Source organism: Geotrypetes seraphini, chromosome 2, assembly GCF_902459505.1.
Source record: "Geotrypetes seraphini chromosome 2, aGeoSer1.1, whole genome shotgun sequence".
NCBI classification, from domain to species: Eukaryota; Metazoa; Chordata; class Amphibia; order Gymnophiona; family Dermophiidae; genus Geotrypetes; species Geotrypetes seraphini.
This window is the reverse complement of record NC_047085.1, coordinates 25759544-25786551: the sequence shown is the minus strand read 5'-3', so window position 1 is coordinate 25786551 and position 27008 is coordinate 25759544. Positions and strand designations below refer to the sequence as shown.

Below are 27008 nucleotides of genomic sequence, written 5' to 3'. Positions count from 1 at the left end.
GGGGGTTTGGGGGCATTCACAGGGGGAGGAGTGCTGTGGGCAGGAGGGCCTAGAATCCCTCCTGCCTGTATTTTAGGGGGGGTGGGGGGGTCATGGGTGCATCTCAGCAGGAGGGGTTCGGCCCTCTCCTGCCGGTATTGTTTCGATGGTGGGGGGTGGATCGCAATCGCGACAGGAGAGATTGGGCATCTCTCCTGCCTCGGGTTGTGGCAGTTCGGGGGGAAAGGGGATCGCGATTGTTGCGGGGGGGGGGGGGGAGGGGGTTCTGTGACCGGTGTTGTTTTTGACAGACATCGGTTACAGAATCCATCTTTTAGTCGAAGGACTGGCTCTTCCTTCACCTAAAAGGTCTTGTTTTGGGCGTTTGGGACTTGGGCAATTTTTTGGTTGATAATGTGCTCTAAGTTTAGACGTAGTGGTGGTCTGGGCGATTAAACTGCTGAATGTAGAGGTAGGCCATTCTAAAAAAAAACAACAAAAAACAAACTAATTTTGGACGTTTTTTTTGAGAATGGACGTTTTTCCTGCTGCTACTTTCAGCGTTTAGGGCCTTAGGCCAAAAGGGGACTTAGAAGGTGCATACACTTTCTGGCTGCCTTACATTTGGCCTTGGGTTTTTTATTTTTGCTGTGCTGTCATATCAGAAGCTAATTTTAAGTTTCTCACAGTACAGGACTAATGCAACACAACATGATTTAAAACAAGCAGATTTCTGATAAATCAAATGTATTAGGATAAGTTTCATAAATTGCCAGAGCAGTTTTTCTCATGATCTACAATTGCAGTTTGTTGCTTAACTGTCACAACCTAACTTGGATTGCTTAGCACCAATCGTGTTTGTCTGTTAGAAAGGACCCACCCTCCCGATCTTCTGAGACTAACGGGCTCAAACAGAATGGACATATGGTCGGACTGTTTGAGGAGGTAAACGTCTCCTGGTAGATTCAAAATAGAAAGCAATGTCTGTGAAATCTGTAGAGCTTTTATTTTAAGAAGGCACCTGATTAGTTTTTCTGCAATGTCCCCAGTTATTATCTGGTTGTTTCCTCAGGCTAATTAAGGATAATATCAGGCGTCATCCTTCATTTTAAAGCCTTTTCACCCAAAACGTGAGTGAGTACCTTTAGAGGTACCTCAGGCTACACCTATTAACTTATGAAAGCCTCTTCAATTAGAATATTCTGGAGCTGAAGTCCAGAGACTAAAGAGACTTTATTATACTAACACTTAGGTATTGCCCATATGAGGTTGTTCTGTGACTTACAAGTCACAGGTTCATTTTATTTTTCAATTACCAACCAGTAAAAAGTGCATGAGGGCTTAAGATGATCATTTTATAAGCTGATGTTGCTAAATAATGTTCACTTTTTTTGTTGGGTTATGTCAACATCTGAAGAGTTTTCATGAGCTCTGACTTCCATTGGTATCTCATACTGTAGGAGGGCACTCGGTGCCTTTTAAACTAGAAATCTTGGTAATGGACGAACGTGAGAAGTCTGAATCACGGGATATCTTCAATAGGGCAATGGGCCTCCTAACATGAAAGGGACATCAGCTTTGCATTACCGAGGGTTGCTCTTTTAGCATTTCTCAATATTCTCTAATGTCAGAGAAAATAAATCATATCTCAAACCTTAAAAGAAAAATCTAATTTGACCGACCGGCAGCAATTGTAGGTCCTCTAAAGGAGGAGCACTCCCAAAACTTAGCAAAAACAATGAAATATGCCAATGAGTTCTTTTGTTTCCTTGTCAGAGTTGAGTTCAAGTTTTAGAAAACAGTCCACAGTGTCCTGGAGTTTGGCATTAGTGTCCTTTCACGTTGCCAGGCCTTGAAGCTAGACTCGCGTAGTAAGCACACTGGGAAGGATCACACTGTCCACTGGGACCTGGAGGGCCCTGAGGGCCGGGCATGCCGGCTAACCCTGGTTCACCTTGTGGGCCTGATGTTCCTGGTATTCCATCTTTAGCTTCACCGGGCTCTCCTGGAATACCTAGAGAGGGCAGAGGAACTTAGTTAAGCTTTACATTTACAGAGAAAATTGGCAGAGATTTAGTTAGACTTTAGAACTTGGATTTTGCAGACCTTCTATTACATAGGACTATATTTAATGTGGGGATGGGGAGGTATGTTATGTGATTTAATGGGTTTATTCCTGATGAATGGGATGGGTGGGGGAGGGGTCTTTTTTATATGCATTTGACAATAATTGTTAGAATGTCAAGTGATTTGTACAAATTATTTGATTGAATTTTGTACACTTGTTGCAAGAGTTAAAACTGAATAAAGAAAAAAAGAAAAAAAAAAAAAGAACTTGGATTTTGAAATAAGTTTGGCAAACATACTGTAATACTTGATATTGATAATACCTAACTTATCAGGTTTACAAATGCAAATTAATCGGCTACAGAAAAGATGTAGTTTAGGCCAAACAGTAGGCCTAAACTAAATGAATTATGCCGGCACGATATATAGCAGAGCTTCCCAAACTGTGGCTCAGGACTTCAAATGAGGTCAAGAAACCTGAGTTTGGGTGTCACAACGTGGAATCATGTGTTTTCTGCCAGTATGTGATTTGTGGTCATGGCTGCAGAAAGACTGGTGAGCACTGCCCTATGAAAAATGGCACTGCACGTATACGATTAATTTAAGTGCTGGTACTTGCGCTATTTAACATGATCACTGCACCAGCCTAACCAAAACCAGCTTGCAGAGGCTCCAGTTGATTCAGAATGCCACGGCTAGGTTGATTTTCAGCAAGAGTAAATATGAGCACGAACATCCATTACTGGCTAAACTTCATTAGCTTTCGATATTCCCCAGGATACTTTTCAAATGTTCCTGTTTAACTTTCAAAGATTTTATTTGGCATATGTTCCTCACTTGTACCTCTTTCCTGGAACATTCAAAGATTGGGTCTTGTTAGGACCAGGCAAAAACTCAAACTGTCTTTTCCTTCTCTTAAAGCAGGGGTGTCTAATGTCGGTCCTCGAGGGCCGCAATCCAGTCGGGTTTTCAGGATTTCCCCAATGAATATACATGAGATCTATTTGCATGCACTGCTTTCAATGCATATTCATTGGGGAAATCCTGAAAACCCGACTGGATTGCGGCCCTCGAGGACCGACATTGGACACCCCTGTCTTAAAGGAATTGTTTTTACTGATAAATTAGGGAAATCTTATCCTTTCAAACTAACAGAAATATGGAATGATATTCCTCTAAGGTTAAAAAATCAGGTTCATTTCAACTTTTTCGTAAGAATGTAAAAACATGGCTATTCTCTAAATTGTAAACTCATGTTCTTATCTATATTTGTTTTAATTGATGTAAACCGAGTCGAGCTTTATTATATGAAGGTGACCCGATCTATAAATCTAACTTCCACTTTTACGAAACTGCAATAGCAGTTTTTAGTGCAGAGAGCCGCGCTGAATGGTCCGCGCAGCTCTCGACGCTCATAGGAACTCAATGAGCGTTGGAAGCAGCGCGAGCCATTCAGCGCAGCTCCTCGCATTAGAAACTGCTATCGCAGTTTCGTAAAAGGAGGCCCTAGTTTTAGTTTAGTTTAGAAAATCTGTCCCTAATAATTGTATGTGATGTAGTTTATGTTGTGATTCTTTCGAACAATGTTTCTCAAGTACCCTCTGATATGCTGGTTTCCAAGATACTTACAGTATGCATTAGTTTCAAGTTTCAAGCTTATTATATATTTGATATCCTGCCTATCAATATATCTAGGCGATTTACAAGAAAAATACAAGGTTAAAACCAAAGGGAGAAAAAAACAATACATCATACTGTAAAGTAGATAATTCCTGATCCATGATCTTGAGGAACTCGCTATCTTCAATCTCTATCATCAACCATTAGATTTATATACGCTGCTTCAATTATAGGTAAATCTCTCTCATATGTATTCATTGCAGATATCTGAAAACCAGACTAAAACACAGGTTTGTGGGTGCCTTAATTGAGAAGATGATTTTTAAATGGATCTAAAAGCAACAAAACAACAAAAGAACCAGAGGTCCAACTTCGTCTGCAGTGAAAAAACAGACCAGAGCAAACAAACCAAAACTGCAGACTTGTACACGGTGCAGGCAAATTTTATTTTGACAAATAAATCTTAACTAAAAACCTTTTACCAGACGGGGGATCCAACACGGTCCGTGTTTCGGACAACCTTCATCAGGGGTCCTAATAGGTACAAATACAATATTAAAACAACCATATAAAAATTAAGATAATAAAAGTGCTATATATGAATATTGTATGTTTTGATGATATAAGTAGGATCATCAAAACATACAATATTCATATATAGCACTTTTATTATCTTAATTTTTATATGGTTGTTTTAATATTGTATTTGTACCTATTAGGATCCCTGATGAAGGTTGTCCGAAACACGGACCGTGTTGGGTCCCCTGTCTGGTAAAAGGTTTTTAGTTAAGATTTATTTGTCAAAATAAAATTTGCCTGCACCGTGTACAAGTCTGCAGTTTTGGTTTGTTTGCTCTTTTAAATGGATCTAGCCAGTTAACTGGCTAAATTCAGTGGACTACAAACTTTCCCATGCAAATGTAGGAACCCCTATTCAGATAGCAAGGAATCCAGAGAGAACAGAGAAAGACAGGTCTTCAAACCAAATTCACTTTAATGGCAACCTTATACATTGACTAGTCACTCGCATCGTATATAATAAAACGCTAATGCGCGCATGCGCACTCGCGCCGCGTGTTCCTTGATCTGTCGCGGCGGCACGAGTGCGCATGTGCGCCAGACAAGCTTCCCTGCTCTCCACCTCACAATACAGCGCTACGGGTCGAAGTGTCTTTAGACGCTGCCGCGGCAAGGCAGTGCGGAGAGGCGGTTGCCGGGAGGAGGCCGCGGCGGCTTGAGGCGAAAGGCGGTGCGGAGCGGCAGCTGCCAGCCGCTAGCACCCCCTGCCCTCTTCGTCGCGGCTCAGGAGAGACGTGGCAGTGCAAGGCCTGGACGTCACCGCCGCGCGATGCGACGCCTGCGCGCTGCAGTAGGGACTCTAGAGGAAAGTGGCTAGAAGTGCAGACCCCAGCTCCCCGCGACACGGCAGAGGCCCCGCACCAGAGTGAACTCATGCTGCCACCCAGAACTCCCTCACCTCTGCTGACCCTTGCCCCTGCCTGTCCCACAGGGCACCCCTGACAATCCTGGCCCACAATAGTCGGCCCAGACCCAAGGCAGAGGAGACACTGGAACACCAACAATGCAACAGGTACTCTAATGATGCTGGATGGGGTGAAAAAGGTGGAAATAGGAAAGGTAAAAGGGGAAATGGGAATATTGGTAGGTAAAAAGAAGGGAGAAGGGCTACTGCTGGACAGGGGGAGCAGGAAAGGGGTTCTGCTGGACAGAGGAGAGGTAAAAGGAAGGGAGAAGGGCTACTGCTGGACAGGGGGAGCAGGAAAGGGGTTCTGCTGGACAGAGGGGAGGTAAAAGGAAGGGAGAAGGGCTACTGCTGGACGGGGGGAGCAGGAAAGGGGTTCTGCTGGACAGAGGGGAGGTAAAAGGAAGGGAGAAGGGCTACTGCTGGACAGGGGGGAGAGACAGAAAGAAAGGGGGACAGGGAGAAATTAAGAAAGACACACATACAGAAAGAGAGAAAGAAATGCCTGTCTACACATCTATTCTTGCACCCGTTAATGTAACGGGCTAAAAAACTAGTTAGTAATATTCTGGCTACTTGCACAATACTTTCCGTGCAATCATATAACCTTCAAGGGAAAGAAGAACTATAGAAACACCTGAAAACTGTATTTCCAGAGGATCTGGGTGGGGTAACTTAACCATCCTTGGCTGCAGTCATCATTGATCCTCATCAGAAATATGATGACATTTTATACATATACTTTATTCTTATTTTAGTTTTTATTTGTTTTTTTTACTATTAGAGCCGAACACTGTTTTATCTTGGTCATATATCACAATTATCGTTGCAGCGGCACCTCTTCCGATCTGAATTATGTTTCAAGACTTTCATCAGGGTCGAGGTGTTTAAAATGTATAATTGCAATTGGCGCATAGCCCATCTCACTGTATGTTGCAAAGTTGTAAACTATATGTTCAACGCGGCAACTTTGCAACATATAGTGAGATGGGCTAAGCGCCAATTGCAATTATAGACTGTATACCTGCTGTCCTTGGAGAACACTGCTACACTGTATATATTCTCACGTGTGGGCTTCCCAAGCTGCCGGGATCATGCCCAGGGCCGGATTTAGATGAAAAGAGGCCCTAGGCTATTCCACTTATGAGGCCCTTTCACCTCCCATTTTTAAGTTTGTAAATTACATGAGAGATAATAAAATACATCATCCGGGGCTGAGACTGATACCCCTGCGGAGTCGGGAAAGGGGTGGGGGGGGTGGAGAGAGGAGTAGCGGGATCCAATCCGGAGCTGGAGCACGTGTGCAATTCGGATTCCCCACCCCCGGCTGAATTTTGATGAGTCGCTGGCGCAGGCGCCGTGAGGAGTGACACAGAAGCACACCTCACGCCACCAGGACTCACGATATTTCAACAGCGCATGCGCGCTCTAGGATTTTATTATTTATGATATAATCATGAAAATATAAAATAAAGCACGTAATATACATTTTAAAATATGCAAATTTAAAACATGTTAAGAACTTACTTAGAATTCCGCGAAATGAAGATATTGTCACAAAAATTTTTTTCAATAGTCTATAAACACTTCACTAAAGTATTGAACCTACTGAACTCAAAAGGCGAGAATCAAATGATCGTGTACGCAATCCTAAAATAAGAATCTTTTCTAATAACATTAACACGTGTTTCATATTATCGAAGTAACACGAATATAACCGAATGTCGGGATATCAATAGGTCTGTTCGTTTGTCTGTTCCAATCTACACCAATCTGCACTTTATTTATGCAAGAACAAACCAGAGCTTAGTAGCATAAGGCACGTCAATATTTGCCATAGCAATCAGTGAACGTATGAACTATACTTTGGTGCAATCTAGTATATACAAACGAACAGACCCAATGAGCCGAAACGCGTTGATCTTAACCAATACATTTTTAGGTTTGTTTATTAGTCATATGCGTAGAATTTCTCCTTATTTTCGGTTCAGTGTTTTAGTATTCACTGTTTTTAGAATAGTGTAATTTTAATTTTGCTAACAATTTGAATGTAGGCCCCTCTTGATCTTGAGGCCCTAGGCTGAAGCCTAGTTAGCCTATAGGAAAATCCAGCCCTGATCATGCCTCTAGGAGAGGGTTACAGTTAACAAACATGAGCCTAGTGAAACCCAAAGGGCTGGAGGGAAAGCTGGAGTGAGACCTTCCAACACAGGTGGATTAGATTGTCGATTCATGATTGAAGTAGAAAAGCTCAACCTTACGTAGTGTCCAGATGAGTTCCTGTGAACTCTAAGATCTGCGTCGGTTGGTAGCTCACTTTTTCACTGTCCATGCCAAGTTCTATGGATGATGTCACCCACATATGAGAATATATACCTGCTGTCCTTGGAGAACACCTGCTACAGGTAAGCAACTTTGCTTTATCTTAGGCTACATAAACAATAAGATAGGTTTCATGGAGCAGGAAGGAAGAATTCTACTCAAGGCCCTAATTCAATAGAACATTAGAATAGCCAATAGTCAATCTAGCCCAGTGGCCTGCTTCCAGCAGTGGCCAATCCAGGTCACAAGTACCTGACAGAATCCTAAACAGTAGCAACATTCTTTGAAATGAAGATGACAGTATTAAAGACCTGTAATTTAGCTGAAGACACAAAGTCATAACTTATTCGCTTCCCCCCCCCCCCCCATTTTTTACTGCAAGAGTTCCTGAGGATACAGATCTCATGGAATCTGGTTACTGTGCATGGACCTTTTCTGTAGGGATGCTCCCAGAAATAAGTCCACTCCATGCATGTTTAAGTAACAATAACTACAAATTCATTAGAAATGCAACAGGATTAAACTTCAGGAATTGCCATTAATAAAGGTGGACAATAGAAAAAAGAACATTTGAGGTAGTTATTGTTATTCAATGATGTACACCTGAAATAAAGATTTGATTCTGCCTTTCATGCCTCTCTCGCTTTTGTCTAGGCTCTACAGGTGAGTTTTTGGGACCCCAGCTATGTAATCTGGTGTAGGATCCCCCTTCCTTCATAGGTTGCAAGAGTCTTTCCTGGGAACTGAGTCACCCGAGACTCTGATTCTCCTTTCTCTCTCCAGCTTGGCCCTGCAAGTCTTTCGTTTCTCCTCTGTGAGAGTTCAACCAGATTTTCTTAGTCCAATGTTCAGGCCAGCTTGGTAGAAAAGGAACCCTTCCACACTGTATTTAGGGTGATGCCGAATTGGCTGTGAGAGCTGAGTCCGAACTTCCAGGTTATGAAACAGACTGTATCCCTATCCTAGACCCTGCTACTTGAGAGTGATAATCACGCACCCTGTTTGCACAAATGAAGAAAGAATTATGTTTCAGCAATACGTTCCCCTCTCGATCCTTTTTTGAAAATTGGGGTGACGTTCGCTATCCTCCAGTCGTCCGGTATCTGTCCAGTTCTGATTGTCAGGTTTGCAAGTTTTTGCAATAACTCTCCGATTTCAACCTTCAATTCCTTTAAGGTATTGAAGGTATTGTTGAGGTGTCCTCCTTCGTAAAGACGGACGCAAAGAAGGAATTTAGTTTGTCTGGTACATCAAGGAAGATAAACAAATCGCAGACAAACTAAATTCCTTCTTTGCGTCCGTCTTTACGAAGGAGGACACCTCAACAATACCTGAAGCGGAGAAAGTGTTTGCAGGAGAAATAGAAGACAGCCTCACCACAGTTGAAGTGGACTTAGACCAGATATACTATCAGATCGACAAACTTAAAAGTGACAAATCCCCTGGACCGGATGGAATTCACCCGAGAGTCTTAAAGGAATTGAAGGTTGAAATCGGAGAGTTATTGCAAAAACTTGCAAACCTGACAATCAGAACTGGACAGATACCGGACGACTGGAGGATAGCGAACGTCACCCCAATTTTCAAAAAAGGATCGAGAGGGGAACCGGGCAACTATAGACCTGTGAGTCTTACGTCTGTCCCCGGCAAGATGGTTGAAGCACTGATCAAGGATAGCATGGTCCGGCACTTGGACGCACACGACTTGATGAAACCCAGTCAACATGGATTCAGGAAAGGGAAATCATGTTTGACGAATTTACTCCAATTTTTTGAGACCGTGAACGAGCAAATTGATAGTGGGAAACCGGTGGACATAATATACTTGGACTTCCAGAAAGCGTTCGACAAAGTTCCACACGAAAGACTTCTCAGGAAACTACAAAGCCATGGCATAGAGGGGGATATACAAAGATGGATAGGCAAATGGCTGGAAAACCGAAAGCAGAGAGTGGGCATAAATGGGAAGTTCTCCGACTGGGAGAAAGTGACTAGTGGTGTACCCCAGGGCTCGGTACTTGGGCCGATCCTTTTTAATATTTATATCAATGACCTAGAGGAAGGAACATCCAGTGAGATCATCAAGTTTGCAGACGATACAAAACTATGCCGGGCGATCAGATCGCAGGAGGATAGAGAGAAACTCCAGAGCGACTTGTCTCGGTTAGAAACATGGGCGGAGAAATGGCAGATGAAGTTCAATGTGGAGAAATGCAAGGTAATGCATTTAGGAAAAAAGAATAAGGAATACGAGTATACAATGTCAGGTGCAACTCTGGGGAAGAGTGAACAAGAAAAGGACCTGGGTGTACTGATAGATAGGAACCTGAAGCCGTCGGCACAATGCGCGGCAGCGGCAAAGAAGGCAAATAGAATGTTGGGAATGATAAAGAAAGGAATCTCGAGTAGATCGGAGAAAGTTATAATGCCGCTTTATAGGGCAATGGTCAGACCACACTTGGAATACTGCGTCCAACATTGGTCTCCCTACCTAAAGAAGGATATAAAACTGCTGGAGAGGGTGCAGAGACGAGCAACAAAACTGGTGAAGGGTATGGAGAAACTGGAATACGAGGACAGACTTATAACACTAGGATTGTTCTCCCTTGAGAAAAGGAGAATGCGTGGGGATATGATCGAGACCTTCAAAATACTGAAAGGAATCGACAAAATAGAGCAGAGAAGATTATTTACATTGTCCAATTTGACACGGACTAGAGGACATGAAATGAAGCTAAGGGGGGACAGGTTCAGGACTAATGTCAGGAAGTTCTGCTTCACTCAGAGAGTGGTTGACACCTGGAATGCCCTCCCAGATGAGATTATTGCGGAATCGACCGTCCTAGGCTTCAAGAGCAAACTAGATGCATATCTCCTTAAGAGAGGCATGTAAGGATATGGTGGACTATAAATTACGACAGGTGTACACCTGGCAGGGCCTCCGCGTGTGCGGATCGCCGGACTTGATGGACCGAAGGTCTGATCCGGAGATGGCATTTCTTATGTTCTTATGTTCTTATAAAATCAAGGAGCTGTAAAGTCACATTTTGGATATGGAAAACTATGCACTAGTAGTCACCATCATGGCACATTTTGACCTTCTATGGACTCCCGATGAAGTCTTTTGCCGAAACACAGCCTGTGTTGAGCCCTTTTCTACCATAAAGAACTGTTTTAGTTATATCCCATTCATCTACCTGGTGTTTCCCATTGTATTTTTGTTACCTTTGGCTCTTCATGGGACTTCTTTGGTTTGAGTTCAAACATCTCTACATAACATACCTGGAGGTCCTGGAAGACCTAGGTCTCCTCTTTGGCCAATGCCAGGCTCTCCTCTCTCCCCCTTGACACCTCTTTCACCTGCAGGGAATAGAAGGAACAAATATAAGGTTTAAAGCAACACAGTAATGACTCCTCTATGTGGACCATTTGGCAAACCTCTCTTCCAATATATAATGTGCTCTCCTTTTGTTCCTCTACTTGTAATCGTGGAAGTGGATCAATAAATAAATAAAAATATTCCACTTGCTAACTAGAAAGCACTAACACAACGGAAGAAAAAGGCCTCAGGTATTATTACGGCAGAGCCAAAGCTCAAACCACCTCCACCCACATCATTGGCCAAAAAAACTTCCGAGGTGAATGTGCTACTACCACTACGTTAGCAGGACTAAGATTATTAGCAGCCTTTTAAATTATGTCGGTATCAGTGATACAGAATATCAGTGATACAGAATACTGATACCGACATAATTTAAAAGGCTGCTAATAATCTTAGTCCTGCACATTCACCTCGGAGGCCTTTTTCTTCCGTTGTGTTAGTGCTTTCTAGTTAGTAAGTGGAGCATTTTTATTTATTTATTTACTCCTTTTGTTCCTTGCATTTTCCCCATGTATTTATTTATTTATAAAATTGCATTATTGCTCTAGTCAAAATTGGAGCAACATTTTGATAGTATGAATAAACACGAGCCAGTTGATGTAGAGGGGCATTTTGATAAGATATCTAAGTCTGAGTTTGGACGTTTTGGTAAAGATGTCCAGAAATCCAGTAGAAAAAATGTCCATTCTCAAAACAGCAAGACATCCATCTTTTTTTTTTTTTTTTTTTGAGAATGACCTATGTAGACATTTTAATCCTTAGTACGTCTATCTTTTTTGCCTTTCTCAAATATAAAGATGTCCATATGAAAAACGTACACAAGCCAGTTTTTCGTATATTCAAGCAGCCAGCATTCTTAGCAAACTGTTCACAGAAAGCTGAGCATTCCTCAGCACAGCAGGATTACTGCAGAGAAAGTCATATTAAAAGTCCTAGGTACAGATGTCACATTAACTTGCTTCTATTGCATAGTGAACCCTCCAAAACCTATCCAAAACTTACTGTACCCGCCTGTACACCACAACAATAGCCCTTATGTCTGTAGGTGTCATCTTTAAAGTAGGTACAGTAGGTTTAGAGGGCTCACCATACAACAGAAGCAAGATATAGTGACATCAGTACACCACTTCTTAGAAGAGCCCCTCTGCTCTCTGGGTTGAAACGTCTGTGTTAACATCTCAAGCTACTTGAGCTGAGAACTTTTCAGTGCCCCCCTCATAATACAGGTTAGAATGTACTAGTTTTTTGGGAGGGGGTTACATCTTTGGGTGGGGGTGGGGGGTCAGTGTCCACTGAGGGAGTAGGGGGGGGGTCATGCCTGAATTCTTCCAGTGGTCATCTGGTCTGTTTGGGCACCTTTTAGCAGACTCCTTTATAACAGGTCTAGCTCCAAACGTCTATAAAAAAAAAAAAAAAAAGGCCCAGGACCTTTCGTTAAAGGTTTTATTATGACTGAGGAGCATCCGAGACCTAAGCCCACCCAAAACAAGTTTCTAACATGCCCCCTTAAGATCTGGACACACTGGAGACAAAACAACCAGAAAGATGTCTAGAAAGTCCATTTTGAGAATGCCCACTTGGACGTATTGGCTAGTATGATGTCCAAGTGCTGGTTTATGCTGTTCTTTGAACATCTATCATTTTTGAAAATGAGCCCCATAGTTTATATAGATTTTCAAAAAGCATTTGATGTGCTGAGACTGGAGTCGGTCCAGAGAAGGGCCACCCGTATGGTCTCGGGACTCAAGGATCTCCCGTACGAGGAACGGCTGGATAAGTTGCAGCTGTACTCACTCAAGGAACGCAGAGAGAGGGGTGACATGATCGAGACATTCAAGTATCTCACGGGCCGCATCGAGGTGGAAGAAGATATCTTCTTTTTCAAGGGTCCCGCGGCAACAAGGGGGCATCCGTGGAAAATCAGGGGCGGGAAACTGCACGGGGACACCAGGAAATTCTTTTTCACTGAAAGGGTGGTTGATCGCTGGAATAGTCTTCCACTTCAGGTGATTGAGGCCAGCAGCGTGCCTGATTTTAAGGCCAAATGCGATAGACAAGTGGGATCTATTCACAGAGAAAGGTAGGGGAGGGTCATTGGGGTGGGCAGACTAGATGGGCCGTGGCCCTTATCTGCCGTCTATTTCTATGTTTCTATGTTTCTATTCCCTAGTGAGAGAGTCCCGAAGAAATGAAAAAGTAATGGGACACAAGGCAATGTTCTGTTGTGGACTGGGAACTGGTCAAAGCCAGAAAACAGAGATTAGGGTTAAATGGCCAATCCTCTCGATGGAGGAAGCTGAATAGTGGAGTACCACAGGGATCTGCACTGGGAACGGTATTTTTTAAAATATATTTATAAATGATCTGAAAATGAGAACAATGAGTGAAGTCTCTAGACGACACAAAATTATTCAAAGTTGTTACATTACATATTTATTTATTTATTTAGATTCTAGTTCATCCTCCCCAGGAGCCCAGAACGGGTTAGAACGATACATTTACAATGTTTTCAAGACAGACAATTTAGGTTACATACACATTATTTTGACAGAGGATTATGCATACAAATAGGGTACATTTACGTTATATTGGCATAGGACAGGGTATATTCATATTGGCGGCATAATATAATATGCTCAGAGTACTCAGTCAAAGCATATAGTGATGCAATCATAATGTGTTGGGTGTCAGTTTGGTGAACTGTCTCCATATATTTGAGTCAAGGGTTAAGGTTGACAGCGATACATTCTGATTTCCAGTTTTTGAAAAAAGAAGAGAAATTGCTAGATTCCAAATTAGAAGTCACCACCCGTAAAAATGAACCAGATATCATTGTGGATGGCATGTTGTGATCTTCTGTTCGGTATGCAGAGGCAGCCAAGAAAGCAAACAAAGTTAGTAATTATTCGGAAAGGAACAGGGAAATAAAACAAAAGGTATCATATTGCCTCTGTATCACGCGCCATGAAACGACCACACCTTGAGTATTGGGTGCAGCTCTCATTAATGAATCTCAAATAATATAGGATTAGAAAAGAAACAGAGAAGGTTGACCAAAACGATTAAAGGAATGGAATCTATTATGTCCTGAATAGAGTGAAAATAATAAACATTGTTTACTCTTTCAAAAAGCACAAAGACTAGGGGTACAATCAATGTAGTGGCACATTTAAAACATATCAGAGAAAATATTTTTTCATTCAATGCATAGTTAAGCTCTGGAACTCATTGTTGGAGGACATGGTAGAAGCAGATAGCATAACTGGTTCAAAAAAAAAAAGGACTTGAACAAACAAGGCTAGGTAAAGCAAGCCAAAACAAGCACAAATGAAGTATTACTACATAAAACTTAAGAATATACAATTATTTATCAAAAAGTCCTTAAAAAATATTTTTATTGACCACAAGGGTGAGACGTCGCCAACATGGTGAGCTCCTTGATCATGGAAGTTTGCTCCTCTTGCTCCTGCATTGCCACGTCTTCTATTGTTGTTCTATTATGTCGAACGCTAAGAGGAAGAGTGATTCGGGCTTTGTCCTCTCCAGCCTGGGCAGACTCAACGAGGCAACAAAAGATCGAGCAGTTTCTTGCCAGGATCACAGCTATCTCACAAACTACGGGGGTAAGAAGAAGCTTCGCGTTGACCCAGCCGGAAGGAGTGGCTGGCTCTTTGGAGGAGGGAAATTTGATAGTGACGTAAGGAAGTATTTCTTCACAGAAAGGGTTGTAGATCACTGGAACAAGCTTCCAGTGCAGGTGATCAAGGCCACCAGCGTGCTTGACTTTAAGAATAAATGGGACGTCCTAGTGGGATCCCTACGAGGGTCGAGTTAAGGAACTAGGTCATTAGTACTCAGACTTAATGGGGTGGGTCAATAGAGTGGGCAGACTTGATGGGCTATAGCCCTTTTCTGCCGTCATCTTTCTATGTTTCTATGATGTCAGCTTATCTCCCCCAGAGTCGTTCATGCCGTCATACCCAGGAGCAACAGTCAAATGGTGAGCAATTGATTGTGCTCCTAGGAGGGAACGAAGAGCATTCTTTTGGAAGCCAAGAATTGTTTAACAAGGGAGCCAAAGAAGAAATACCGGGCTCCTCCATGACAGTGACCCTGGAGTCTATTTGGAAGGTTTTAAAGGATTTAACTTCTACAGTTAAAAAGTCATCTTCGGAGGTAACCTCTTTACTTTTAAAAGTGGACACATTAACAAAAATAATGGAAGAAGTGAAACAAGAGTCCTCTAGTACAGTGTTTCTCAACATTACATTACATTACATTAGTGATTTCTATTCCGCTTGTACCTTGCGGTTCAAAGCGGATTACATAAGAAGAAGCTGGACATTTCCAGGAGGGTACGTGACATTTAGGGTAAGACATAGTAACAGAATGAGTATAGACTTGGTAACATTGGATGAAAGCAGTTATATTACATTACATATCAAATCTTTTTCCAGGCGTTGGTAGGTAATATGAATCGGTAGGATGAATTTTTTTTTTTTTTGGTCGGTTGAGGATATGGTGTCAGGGAGTGGGTAAACCTGGTCGGTGTATGTGGTATGCATACCCTTAGGGGTACGCGAGTCCCTTGTTGGGGGTACGTGCTACCATGGATATTACCTTCCTGCTTTCCCACCTCCTCTTAAGCCGCCTCTGCCGCAGGGGATCCCTCCTTCCTGCCCGCCCTCCTCCATCAAAACCAACCCAACACCAGCCTCCACTCCTCTCAGATGGATCCAACTTCTCCCCAGTTCCTGATTCCCCCCCCCTACCAGCTCCCCGCTGCTGTATTTTAAAAAATTTGGGCAAACAGCAGCACAACAAAACCAGCCTCCCGCCGTCTGCCTGCCTGCCGGCCCAGAAGTGTTCTTTCTGCAGCCTACACAGAACGCTGCAGAACGAACACTTCCGGGGCACTGGCAGACAGGCTTTGTTCCCGAGTCCCCCACCTACCAGCTCCCTGCCGCTGTATTTAAAATCCTTGAGCAGCCAGAGGTGCAATGAAGCATGGTTTTTAGTGCCTGCCACGGCGGTAACAGCTCCGACACTCATAGTGAGCGTCGGAGCTGTTACCGCAGCAGCCGATGCTAAAAACCGTGTTACGGTTTTGTAAAAGGGGGGAGGAGGATATATAATAAAGAAGCACTCCCCTGACGAAGCGCTGAAGTGAAACGGTTTTAGGTCACTGTTGGGAAGAAGTTTACTACTCCTTTAATTGCTAAATATGCCGTTTGTTGCTGATTTCATTAAGAAAAGAACAAGTTGAATTATATTAAAACAAAAAAATTAAGACATAGAAACATAGAATATGACGGCAGAAAAGGGCCGATGGCCCAACAAATCTGCCCAATCATGATCCCTCCCACCCTCGAGAAACTATCCTCTATCATACCTCTGTAGCGACCCCACATGTTTGTCTCATCGTCTCTTGAAGTCGAGCATGCTAGTAGCCTCGACTACCTGACGTGGAAGACCATTCCATCTATCAATCACCCTCTTGGTAAAGAAGTATTTCCTGGTGTCCCCATGAAATCTTCCTCCCCTAAGTTTTAGCGGATGTCCTCTTGTCACCGTGGGACCCGTAAGAGTAAAGGTTTCCTCCTCCTCCTCGATACAGCCCGTTATGTACTTGAAAGTTTCTATCATGTCTCCCCCTTTCTCTGCGCTCCTCAGGCGAGTATAAGCGCAGACTGCTCAGACGATCTTCATATGAAAGATCTTGAAGTCCTGAAACCATCCATGTGGCCATTCTCTGAACTGACTCAATTCTCTTCACAATCTTAGTAGTAAATTCTCAAACGTGTTTTTTGACCAATGATAAAAATTTATGCCCTGTATTGTATTGACCCAATCTCGAGGTTTTTTCCTTCGTTTAAATAGCATCTCTTTACATGTTGTATGACATTTTGAACACGGTTTTTCTCCTCCTTTGTTGGCCATGATCTTGCCCCAGTTACCTTTGTATAAATCCCAGCCCTAGGATCAAATTGGCAGTGCAACGCTCTTCCGCCTAAGTCAGCAGGTCATGCAATATTTTCAGTTCTATTGAAATGATGATGATGGTTTTACGAGTCTAGCTTTGCAAACAGCACTTTCACAGTCAGCACGGCTATTTCTAAGAGTATTACTATGTGCTGAAGTTATACTGCAATGTCAGGAATAAATGCAAAGCTATAATGCAATTGCCCTAAGATCAACACATCTTTGATTACACGAAGATATAAATTCTAAATGGATCATCTGACGACAGTACTAGAGTAAGCAAAAAGCTAAAGCAGCAGAAAATGTGGCTACAATCTCCTTCCAAACAGCCTAGCGATGCCACAACAGCAGGGCTTCTCAACCAGTGTGTCAGGACACCAGCAGCTGGGAGGTGTAGTAATTATTATCCCAGGACAAGCAGGCAGCATATTCTTGACTGATGGGTGACGGCACCGACGGAGCCCCGGTACGGACAATTTTAGAGTGATTGCACTCTAAGAACTTGGAAAGTTCTAGTAGGCCGCACCGCGCACGCGCGAGTGCCTTCCCGCCCGACAGAGGCGCGCGGTCCCCAGTTTCTTAGTTTCCGCGGAGCTAAGAAGACGCATCTTTCAACGGCTGTTGAAAATTTTTTCTCAAACGCCTTCCCGCTCGCGTAAACTTTTTTCGGAGTTATTCCCTTCTTTTTCTTAAAAAAAAAAAGAATTTTCTTTTCTTTTTTTCTTCTTTTTTCGGGTTCGCCCCGGCGGGGCCTGCTGCCACCATCGAGGCCTCGGCCTTCGATTTGGCAGAAGCCGTTTTCACTTTCATGCCCCCCCAACCCGGTTTTAAGAAGTGCCAGCGGTGCACAAGGCCCATTTCCCTCACTGACCCGCACAACTGGTGCTTACAGTGCCTGGGTCCTGACCATCGGGCGTCCACCTGCACCCGCTGTGCCACTCTAAAAAAGAGAACTTTAAAAAACCACCAGATCCAACAGCGACTTTTGTTTGGTACCGAGATGTCGGATTCGGTGGCACCGGTCCCGACTTCGACCCCGGCTCAGTCGGCACCTACCTCATCGATGCCGCGCGACACCGCGCCGGCATCGCATCCCTCAGGTAAGCCGGCTAAGAAGCCTTCCTCGCTGGAGCGCCCTCCGGTCTCAGTGGCAGCGAGCCCAATCCTGCCGACCTCGAGGCGCCCACGGAAGCGCTCCGCTCCGATTGAGGTGAGCCCCTCGACCTCGGGTTCCTCTTCGGAGTGTAGAGCGGCACCAAAGGTACCGCAGAAGAAAAAAGCGGTACCGGTGCCTTCGCTGGACGAGCGAATTGCCGCCGTCCTGCAAGTGCAGCTCAAGGAGCAATTACAACAGCTCCTTCCTGCTCTTTTGACTCCGAGCCTTCCAGTCCCGGTCCGGTCTGAGCCACCGGTACCGGCAGTGGAGCAACCTCTTTTATCGGTATCCACTTTGTCAGTACCGGTACATACGGATTCATGCCGATCTTAGCGCCGGAACCGAGGTCCTTACACCAGGCCGTACAGACTTCGGCACCGGCACACCCCATAACATCTCCCGGTACCGTCTCTCAGAGATCTGGTAAGTCGACTCACAAGACTCGACACCTGGAACCCTCCACACCGGAGTCACGGGACCGGAGCTTTCAAGTGAGGGACCCTGATCTGTGGGGTGATTCAGAGGAGCCTTTCCTCTCTGAGGGAGAGTGTTCGTCAGGGGACGAGGATCCTTCTGGTTTAGATCCATCCTCCAAACCTGATGCAACTTCTTTCACTTCATTTCTTAAAGAGATGTGTGAATCTCTCTCTATTCCCTTGGAGGCTGAGTCTAAAAAATCCAAGGCATTTCTCGATGCACTGGACTTTGACCAGCCTCCAAGGGAATTCCTAAAATTACCTCTCCATGATATTTTGCGAGAAACTTTCTACAAAAATCTGGAGACGCCCTTGACCATTCCAGGAGCTCCTCGAAAACTGGACTCCCTATATAAGGTCATACCTATTCCAGGTTTTGACAAACCGCAACTCCCTCATGAATCTTTATTAGTGGAGTCCACTTTAAAGAAATCTACGGGGGCTAGTGTGTACGCCTCTGTCCCTCCTGGCAGAGAAGGTAAAGCCATGGATAAGTTTGGCAAGCGGTTATATCAAAATGCGATGCTTGCTAATAGATCAGGGAACTATGTTTTCCATTTTTATTTCTACCTGAAGCATCTCATTCAAACTTTGTCATCTTTTGAAAAATACCTCCCTGACCGTAAGAGATCTGCCTTTCGCCAAACTTCTTCATCGCTCTTACAACTTCGTAAGTTCATGGTCAGATCGATCTATGACACCTTTGAGCTGACCTCTCGAGCCACGGCTATGTCGGTGGCCATGCGTCGACTGGCCTGGCTCAGAGTTTCAGAACTTGATGTCAATCATCAGGATCGACTGGCTAATGCGCCTTGCCTGGGGGGATGAGCTGTTTGGAGAATCCATGGACTCCACTACCCAAAAGCTTTTGGCTCATGAGACTAGGTGGGATACTCTCCTCAAAACGAAAAAGAAGACCCCACCTACCAGGCCCTTTCGTCAGCAATCGGCATACCAACGTCGATTTGTGGCTCGTCCTTTGCCACAGGCACCTCAACAACCCAGGCGTCAGAGGCAACAGCAGAGGCAAAACAATAGACCAACTCAGCAGCAGCAACAGGTAAAGCCTCCTCCTCCACAAAAATCCTCTCAACCGTTTTGACTTGGTTCTCCAGGACATAGCCAGTATCCCTCCTTCTGTCCATCTTCCACTGCCTATAGGAGAACGCCTCACTCATTTTATAAGCCGTTGGGAAACCATCACCTCGGATCAGAGGTGAATAAATTGCAGCTATATTCACTTGAAGAACGTAGAGAGAGAGGAGACATGATAGAGACGTTTAAATATATCACCGGCCGTATTGAGGTGGAGGATGATATCTTCTTTTTTAAAGGCCCCTCTGCCACAAGAGGCCATCCGCTGAAAATCAGGGGTGGGAAATTTCATGGCGACACCAGGAAGTTCTTCTTCACCGAAAGGGTGGTCGATCGTTGGAATGAACTTCCACCTCAGGTGATTCAGGCCAGCAGCGTGAAGGATTTTAAAAGGAAATGGGATACACATGTGGGATCTCTAGGGGGGTAAATTCAAGGGGGTAGGGTTGTTGGAGTGGGCAGACTTGATGGGCTGTGGCCCTTTTCTGCCGTCATCTTCTATGTTTCTATGTTTCTATGAGTGGGTCCTCAACATCGTCCGCCACGGCTACTCTCTCAACTTTCAGACTCTTCCTGCCCAAAGTCTACCAAAAGAGTCTGCTTTGAACACTCCTCAGTCTTCCCTCCTTCTTCAAGAGGTTCAATCCCTCCTCCTTCTGAACGCCATAGAGGAAGTTCCTCTAGATCAAAAGGGGCAGGGATTCTACTCCCGTTATTTTCTAGTTCCCAAAAAAACAGGAGATCTCAGACCCATTTTAGATCTTCGCAATCTCAACAAATGTTTGGTCAAAGAAAAATTCAGAATGCTTTCTCTGGCCACTCTTTACCCTCTTCTCAATCAAGGCGACTGGCTATGTTCCCTCGATCTCAAAGAAGCATACACTCATATACCGGTCCATCTGGCCTCCAGACAGTACCTACGCTTCATGATCAATCGTTGTCATTACCAATACAAGGTTCTACCCTTCGGTCTTGCCTCCTCTCCAAGAGTGTTTACCAAATGTCTGATTGTGGTAGCTGCCTTTCTACGTTCCCACCACCTTCAGGTGTTTCCTTCCCTGGACGATTGGTTGATAAAGCCCAATTCATCTCAGACAGTACTCCTAGCCACCAACCAAACCATCCTGTTTCTACAACTTTTGGGGTTCGAGATCAATCTACCCAAGTCTCATCTCATCCCCTCTCAGAGACTTCAATTCATTGGAGCGGTGCTGGACACAGACCTCATGAGAGCGTTCCTACCATCCAACCGTCTTCAGACGCTTCAATTTCTATGTCAGCAGGTGCTTCCACAACGTTCCATCTCAGCCAAGCAAATGATGATACTTTTGGGTCACATGGCCTCCACAGTTCATGTCACACCCTTCGCACGTCTTCACCTGAGCACTCCTCAATGGACCCTAGCTACCCAGTGGTCTCAAGCGATGGATCCTTGCTCACGTCACATATTTGTGACATCATCTCTTCGTCAGTCTCTACAATGGTGGTTGATATCCTCAAATCTCTCCAGGGGTCTTCTCTTCCATCTACCTCCTCATCAACTTATCATCACCACCGACGCCTCCCCTTACGCTTGGGGAGCTCACTTGAACGAGTTCCAAACTCAAGGACTTTGGACAGCTCAGGAAAGGAAACATCACATCAATTTCCTGGAACTCAGAGCGATGTTTTATGCCCTCAAGGCCTTCCAACATCTTCTCTTTCCTCAAGTCCTCCTGCTGTGCACAGACAATCAAGTTGCAATGTACTACATCAACAAGCAGGGTGGGACAGGCTCTCGCCTCTTGTGCCAGGAAGCCCAGAAGATATGGTCTTGGGCCATAGATCATCATCTATTCCTGAAAGCTATCTACATTCAGGGAGAGCAGAATTCCTTAGCGGACAAGCTCAGCAGAATTCTCCAGCCTCACGAGTGGGCACTCGATCCTCTCACTCTGCAGTCCATCTTCGCTCAATGGGGCACTCCTCAGATAGACCTCTTTGCAGCTCCTCACAATCACCAGCTGCCCCTATTCTGCTCCAGACTCTCCTCTCCTCACCGTCTAGCAGCGGATGCATTTCTCCTCGATTGGTCCAATCTGTTCCTGTACGCTTTCCCTCCTCTGCCTCTCATGTTAAGAACCTTGTTCAAGCTCAAGAGGGAACGAGCCACCATGATTCTGATTGCCCCGAGGTGGCCCAGGCAACATTGGTTCTCCCTTCTACTTCAACTCAGTTCCAGGGAACCTTTTCTTCTTCCACTGTTTCCTTCTCTGCTTACACAGCATCAGGAGACCCTTCTACATCCCAACCTCCAGTCTCTGCACCTGACAGCTTGGTATCTCTCGGTCTGACTTCTCATGATACTCTTTTGTCTCAACCCGTTCGTTCCATTCTAGCTGCCTCCAGGAAACCAGCCACTCTGCAATGTTACCATCAGAAGTGGACACGATTTTCTTCCTGGTGCCTTCTTCATCATCTTGATCCCTCTTCCCTGGCAGTGGAGACATTGTTGGATTATCTGCTTTCTTTGTCTGACTCTGGCCTTAAGTCTACTTCCATCAGAGTCCACCTCAGTGCTATTGCTGCTTTTCATGAGCCGGTTCATGGAAAACTTCTCTCAGCTCATCCCTTGGTGTCCAGGTTCATGCGGGGTCTTTTCAATGTGAAACCACCTCTTAAAGCCCCTCCTGTAATCTGGGATCTCAATGTGGTTCTTTCCGCCTTAATGAAGCCTCCATTTGAACCTTTGGCTACCTCTCCTTTCAAGTTTCTCACTTGGAAAGTACTTTTCCTTATTGCTCTTACCTCTGCCAAGAGGGTCAGTGAGCTACATGCACTAGTTGCAGATCCACCTTTTACGGTATTTCATCATGACAAGGTGGTTCTGCGCACACATCCAAAGTTTCTCCCTAAGGTTGTCTCTGAATTCCATCTCAACCAATCCATTGTTCTGCCTGTCTTCTTTCCGAAACCTCACTCTCATTCTGGAGAACAGGCTCTACATACTTTGGACTGTAAGAGGGCTCTAGCTTACTATTTAGAGCGTACTAAGCCCCACAGATCAACTCCCCAACTCTTTCTGTCCTTTGATCCGAATAAATTAGGACGTCCTGTTTCTAAGCGTACGTTGTCTAATTGGCTGGCAGCGTGCATTTCATTCTGTTATGCTCAGACCGGACTGACACTGGAAGGTTCTGTCATGGCCCATAGAGTTCGAGCTATGGCAGCATCTGTGGCTTTCCTCCGTTCCACGCCTATTGAGGAAATCTGCAAGGCTGCTACTTGGTCCTCAGTTCATACTTTTACATCGCACTATTGTCTGGATGCTTTCTCCAGACGGGATGGACACTTCGGCCAATCTGTTTTGCAAAATTTGTTTTCCTAATGGCCAACCTTCCCTCCATCCCTCTTTTTGTTAGCTTGGAGGTCACCCATCAGTCAAGAATATGCTGCCTGCTTGTCCTGGTATAAAGCACAGTTACTTACCGTAACAGGTGTTATCCAGGGACAGCAGGCAGATATTCTTGCGTCCCACCCACCTCCCCGGGTTGGCTTCTTAGCTGGCTTATCTTAACTGGGGACCGCGCGCCTCTGTCGGGCGGGAAGGCACTCGCGCGTGCGCGGTGCGGCCTACTAGAACTTTCCAAGTTCTTAGAGTGCAATCACGCTAAAATTGTCCGTACCGGGGCTCCGACGGTGCTGTCACCCATCAGTCAAGAATATCTGCCTGCTGTCCCTGGATAACACCTGTTACGGTAAGTAACTGTGCTTTTCTGTACCGCTGCTAGACTTACTGTTTCAAATTTAACAGTCAGCATGCTTTTGCTTTAATTAACAACTAAGTGTGCTGCAGGCTGCGGAGAGATGAAGTAGGAAGAAATGTACCTGAAATTAGAGAAATGTTTCCCTTTCCCCACAGGTACTCAATTTTCCTGTCCTGTCCCCACGAGTTTTCTCACTGTCCCTGTCCCTCCCCCATTCCTGTGAGCTCTGCCTTAACCGCACAAGCCTCGGACACTTATGGTTTTAAAGTGTTTGGGGCTTGTGCAGATGAGGACGGAGCTTAGGCATTGGTGGAACGAGGCATTATGACTTCACAATCTGAGCTCTAGAATGTTGCTACTTATGATTTTAAAGGGTTTGAGGATTGTGCAGATGAGGACAGAGCTTAGGCATTGGTGGAATGAGGCATTATGACATCACAATCTGAGCTCTAGAATGTTGCTACTTATGATTTTAAAGGGTTTGAGGCTTGTGCAGATGAGGACAGAGCTTAGGCATTGGTGGAATGAGGCATTATGACATCACAATCTGAGCTCTAGAATGTTGTTACTTATGATTTTAAAGGGTTTGAGGCTTGTGCAGATGAGGACGGAGCTGAGGCATTGGTGGAATGAGGCATTATGACATCACAATCTGAGCTCTAGAATGTTGCTACTTATGATTTTAAAGGGTTTGAGGCTTGTGCAGATGAGGACGGAGCTTAGGCATTGGTGGAATGAGGCATTATGACATCACACTCTAAGCTCTAGAATGTTGCTACTTAGGATTTTAAAGGGTTTGAGGCTTGTGCAGATGAGGATGGAGCTGAGGCATTGGTGGAATGAGGCATTATGACATCACAATCTGAGCTCTAGAATGTTGCTACTTATGATTTTAAAGGGTCTGAGGCTTGTGCAGATGAGGACGGTGCTTAGGCATTGGTGGAATGAGGCATTATGACATCACACTCTGAGCTCTAGAATGTTGCTACTTAGGATTTTAAAGGGTTTGAGGCTTGTGCAGATGAGGATGGAGCTGAGGCATTGGTGGAATGAGGCATTATGACATCACAATCTGAGCTCTAGAATGTTGCTACTTATGATTTTAAAGGGTCTGAGGCTTGTGCAGATGAGGGCAGAGCCTGCAGGAATGGTGCAGGGGCAGGAAAAGAACTCGCAGGGACGGGACGGGAAAATGAGTTCCCGTGGGGACTGGGAAAAATTTGTCCCCGTGTCATCCTCTACCTGAAATCTCCATAACTGGTCTCTACTTCTGTCAGCAGCCCCAGATGAAAATGTTGCAGCTCTTTACTCTCTTCCACCCTGGCAGACATCACCCTTGTGTCCATATTTCCCTGACATCATTGTCAGCAACAATTAAATGATATATTGGCTTTTTTCCTTTGTTTAGTGGCAAATTGTAGCGTTTAGGATGTTGCGCATGCGAATGTTGTCTGCCAAGTGTGCGATAACAAAAGAAAGACTGGGAACCATTGCTCTACAGCAGGGTCCCGCTAATTTTTTAAAGCTGCGGCACACCAAACTCGGGGCCGCGGCTGGAGGGCATCTGGAAGTGCACGGACGTCGATGTGATGATGTCACGTGCATGAGTGATGTCATCACGTCGATGTGTGCACATGCACAGAGAGGTGGAGAGGTGCTGGCGCCGACTGCCTACAGCATGTACTTCTCGCCGTGAGAGGCATGTCCTTAAGTAGTCAGCTGGCACCTCTCCTCCTTGCCGGCATCTCGCGGCACACCCGGAATCTCGCCACGGCATACAGTTTGCGATATATTGCTCTACAGAATGGTAAATTAATCTGATAAGAGCAGATACTCCAGTCTTCTAGGGCTACCAGCTAATCCGATATTATGGAAAACTGTAATGATTATGCGAGAGAGATCTATCTGCCTGTGTTGGATAGAGTGCATGCTAATCTCATGCATATTCATTAATGATATCTGGGAAACCTGACTGGTTGGTCGCCAGTACGAGGTTATTTTTACTAGATTTCTATTGTTATCATTTAGGGAAAGGGATTGGGACTTGTATACCGCCTTTTTTGTGGTTTTAAAACCACACTTAAAGCAGTTTACATACAGTCCCTTCCCGGCCCATCCTGCGAAGCCTAAGGCCTGATTGGCCCAGGCTCTAGGCGCCTGGGCCAATGAGGCCTTAGACTTAGTGGGGATGGGCGGACCCGTTATGCCTAAGGCCTGATTGGTCCAGGCTTCTAGAGCCTGGGCCAATTAGGCCTTAGGCTTCGCGGGATGGGCCGGGAAGGGGCAGGCCCACCTCATTTTGACGAGGCGGGCCTGCCGGCTGGATGGTACCAAGGGTTACCAGACATGCTCTCTTTTTAGAGGACTGTCCAGATGTCCGGATGGCTTTTCAAAACCAGGCACTTTGTCCGGGTTTTGTAAAGCCTTGAGATCGGGGCCAAGCCTGGAGGGTATCTGCGCATGCGATGCGGTGATGTCACATGCATGTGTGCGCAGATGCCCTCCAGACATGGCCCCGAAGAGATGAGGTTTGTGTGGGGCTGGGGATGGGGGAAGGAACGAAGAGGGGCTGGGGCCGGTATGGAAGGGGGCAGAACAGGGCGTGGCCACGCATCCTCTTTTTCCAGACCCAAAAACTGGTAACCCTAATTTTCCCTATCTGTCCCAGTGTGCTCACAATCTAATGCACCTGGAGCAGTGGAGCTGCAAGAAGATACCCTAGGCACACAGCATGGTTGTCATCTGCTAGGTCACTGACCTTTAGGTCCTGTTGGCCCTGCTGGCCCTTCAGTTCCAGCCAGTCCGGGGCTGCCGGGCTCTCCAGGAGCACCTGGTCTTCCTCCTGGCCCATCTTTACCAGGAGGCCCAGGGGGCCCAGGCCTACCCTGGGCTGCTTTGATATGTGCTGGCTGCATCTGGGCTGTGAGGTAGGCTAGTTTTACTGTGAAGAGAAGCACAGAAAAAAAAAACAACCAATTAGTGAGTAGAAAAGGTTAATACCATGAGAGAAATAACTTGAAAAACGTCTGGCAGAATACCATTATACCAAAAGATGACAACTTGGTGTCAGGTCAAAAGCGCGCCGGGACAAAGGCGCGCCCAGACAATTGTGCGCAGTGTGGGGGTGTGCGCCGCACAAAATTACTGTTTTTAGGGCTCCGACGGGGGGGTGTGGGGGGGAACCCCCCAGTTTACTTAATAGAGATTGTGCCGTGTTGTGGGGGGTTTGGGGGGTTGTAACCCCCCCATTTTACTGAAAACTTCACTTTTTCCCTGTTTTTAGGGAAAAAGTTAAGTTTACAGTAAAATGTGGATGGTTACAACCCCCATAACACCGGTGCGATCTCTATTAAGTAAACTGGGGGGCTCACCAACAAAAACCCTCGTCGGATCCCCTAAAAACTGTAATTTTCTTCGGCGTGCACCTCCGTCTTGCGCTCAGTAGTCGGCGCACGCCTTTGTCTTTCGCGGGGTTGTCTATGAACCGACAACTTTATGGTAGGGAAGAGGAATGTGTCTTAAAGAGGGCATGCATCCCTATTTGCAAAAAAATAAAATAGAGTTTTAACAACTGGGTATGCTTGGCAGGCTCTTTTTTTTTTTTTTTACTTTTGATGCCATTTAAATGGTTTTTGATAGTGCTGGAAAACATATCACTATTTAGTGGATTTGTTCACTCCAACGAGGCCATTCCCTATCT

The 27008-nt window shown here is 45.1% G+C and overlaps 1 protein-coding gene across 3 annotated transcripts in view; it reads right to left on the bottom strand.

The window, feature by feature from the left end:
* Nucleotides 1-469: 469 nt before the first annotated feature.
* Nucleotides 470-27008, bottom strand: part of COL22A1 (collagen type XXII alpha 1 chain) — a 766089-nt gene continuing 739550 nt past the window's right edge. For all 3 annotated transcript variants that reach the window (XM_033933743.1, XM_033933744.1, XM_033933745.1), the window contains exons 61-63: nt 26067-26249; nt 10754-10831; nt 470-1993 (exon numbers count right to left, since the gene is read on the bottom strand). In XM_033933743.1, the coding sequence (XP_033789634.1) occupies nt 1806-1993; nt 10754-10831; nt 26067-26249 (449 nt within the window). In that variant the 3' untranslated portion in view covers nt 470-1805. The remainder of the gene's footprint in view (nt 1994-10753; nt 10832-26066; nt 26250-27008) is intronic.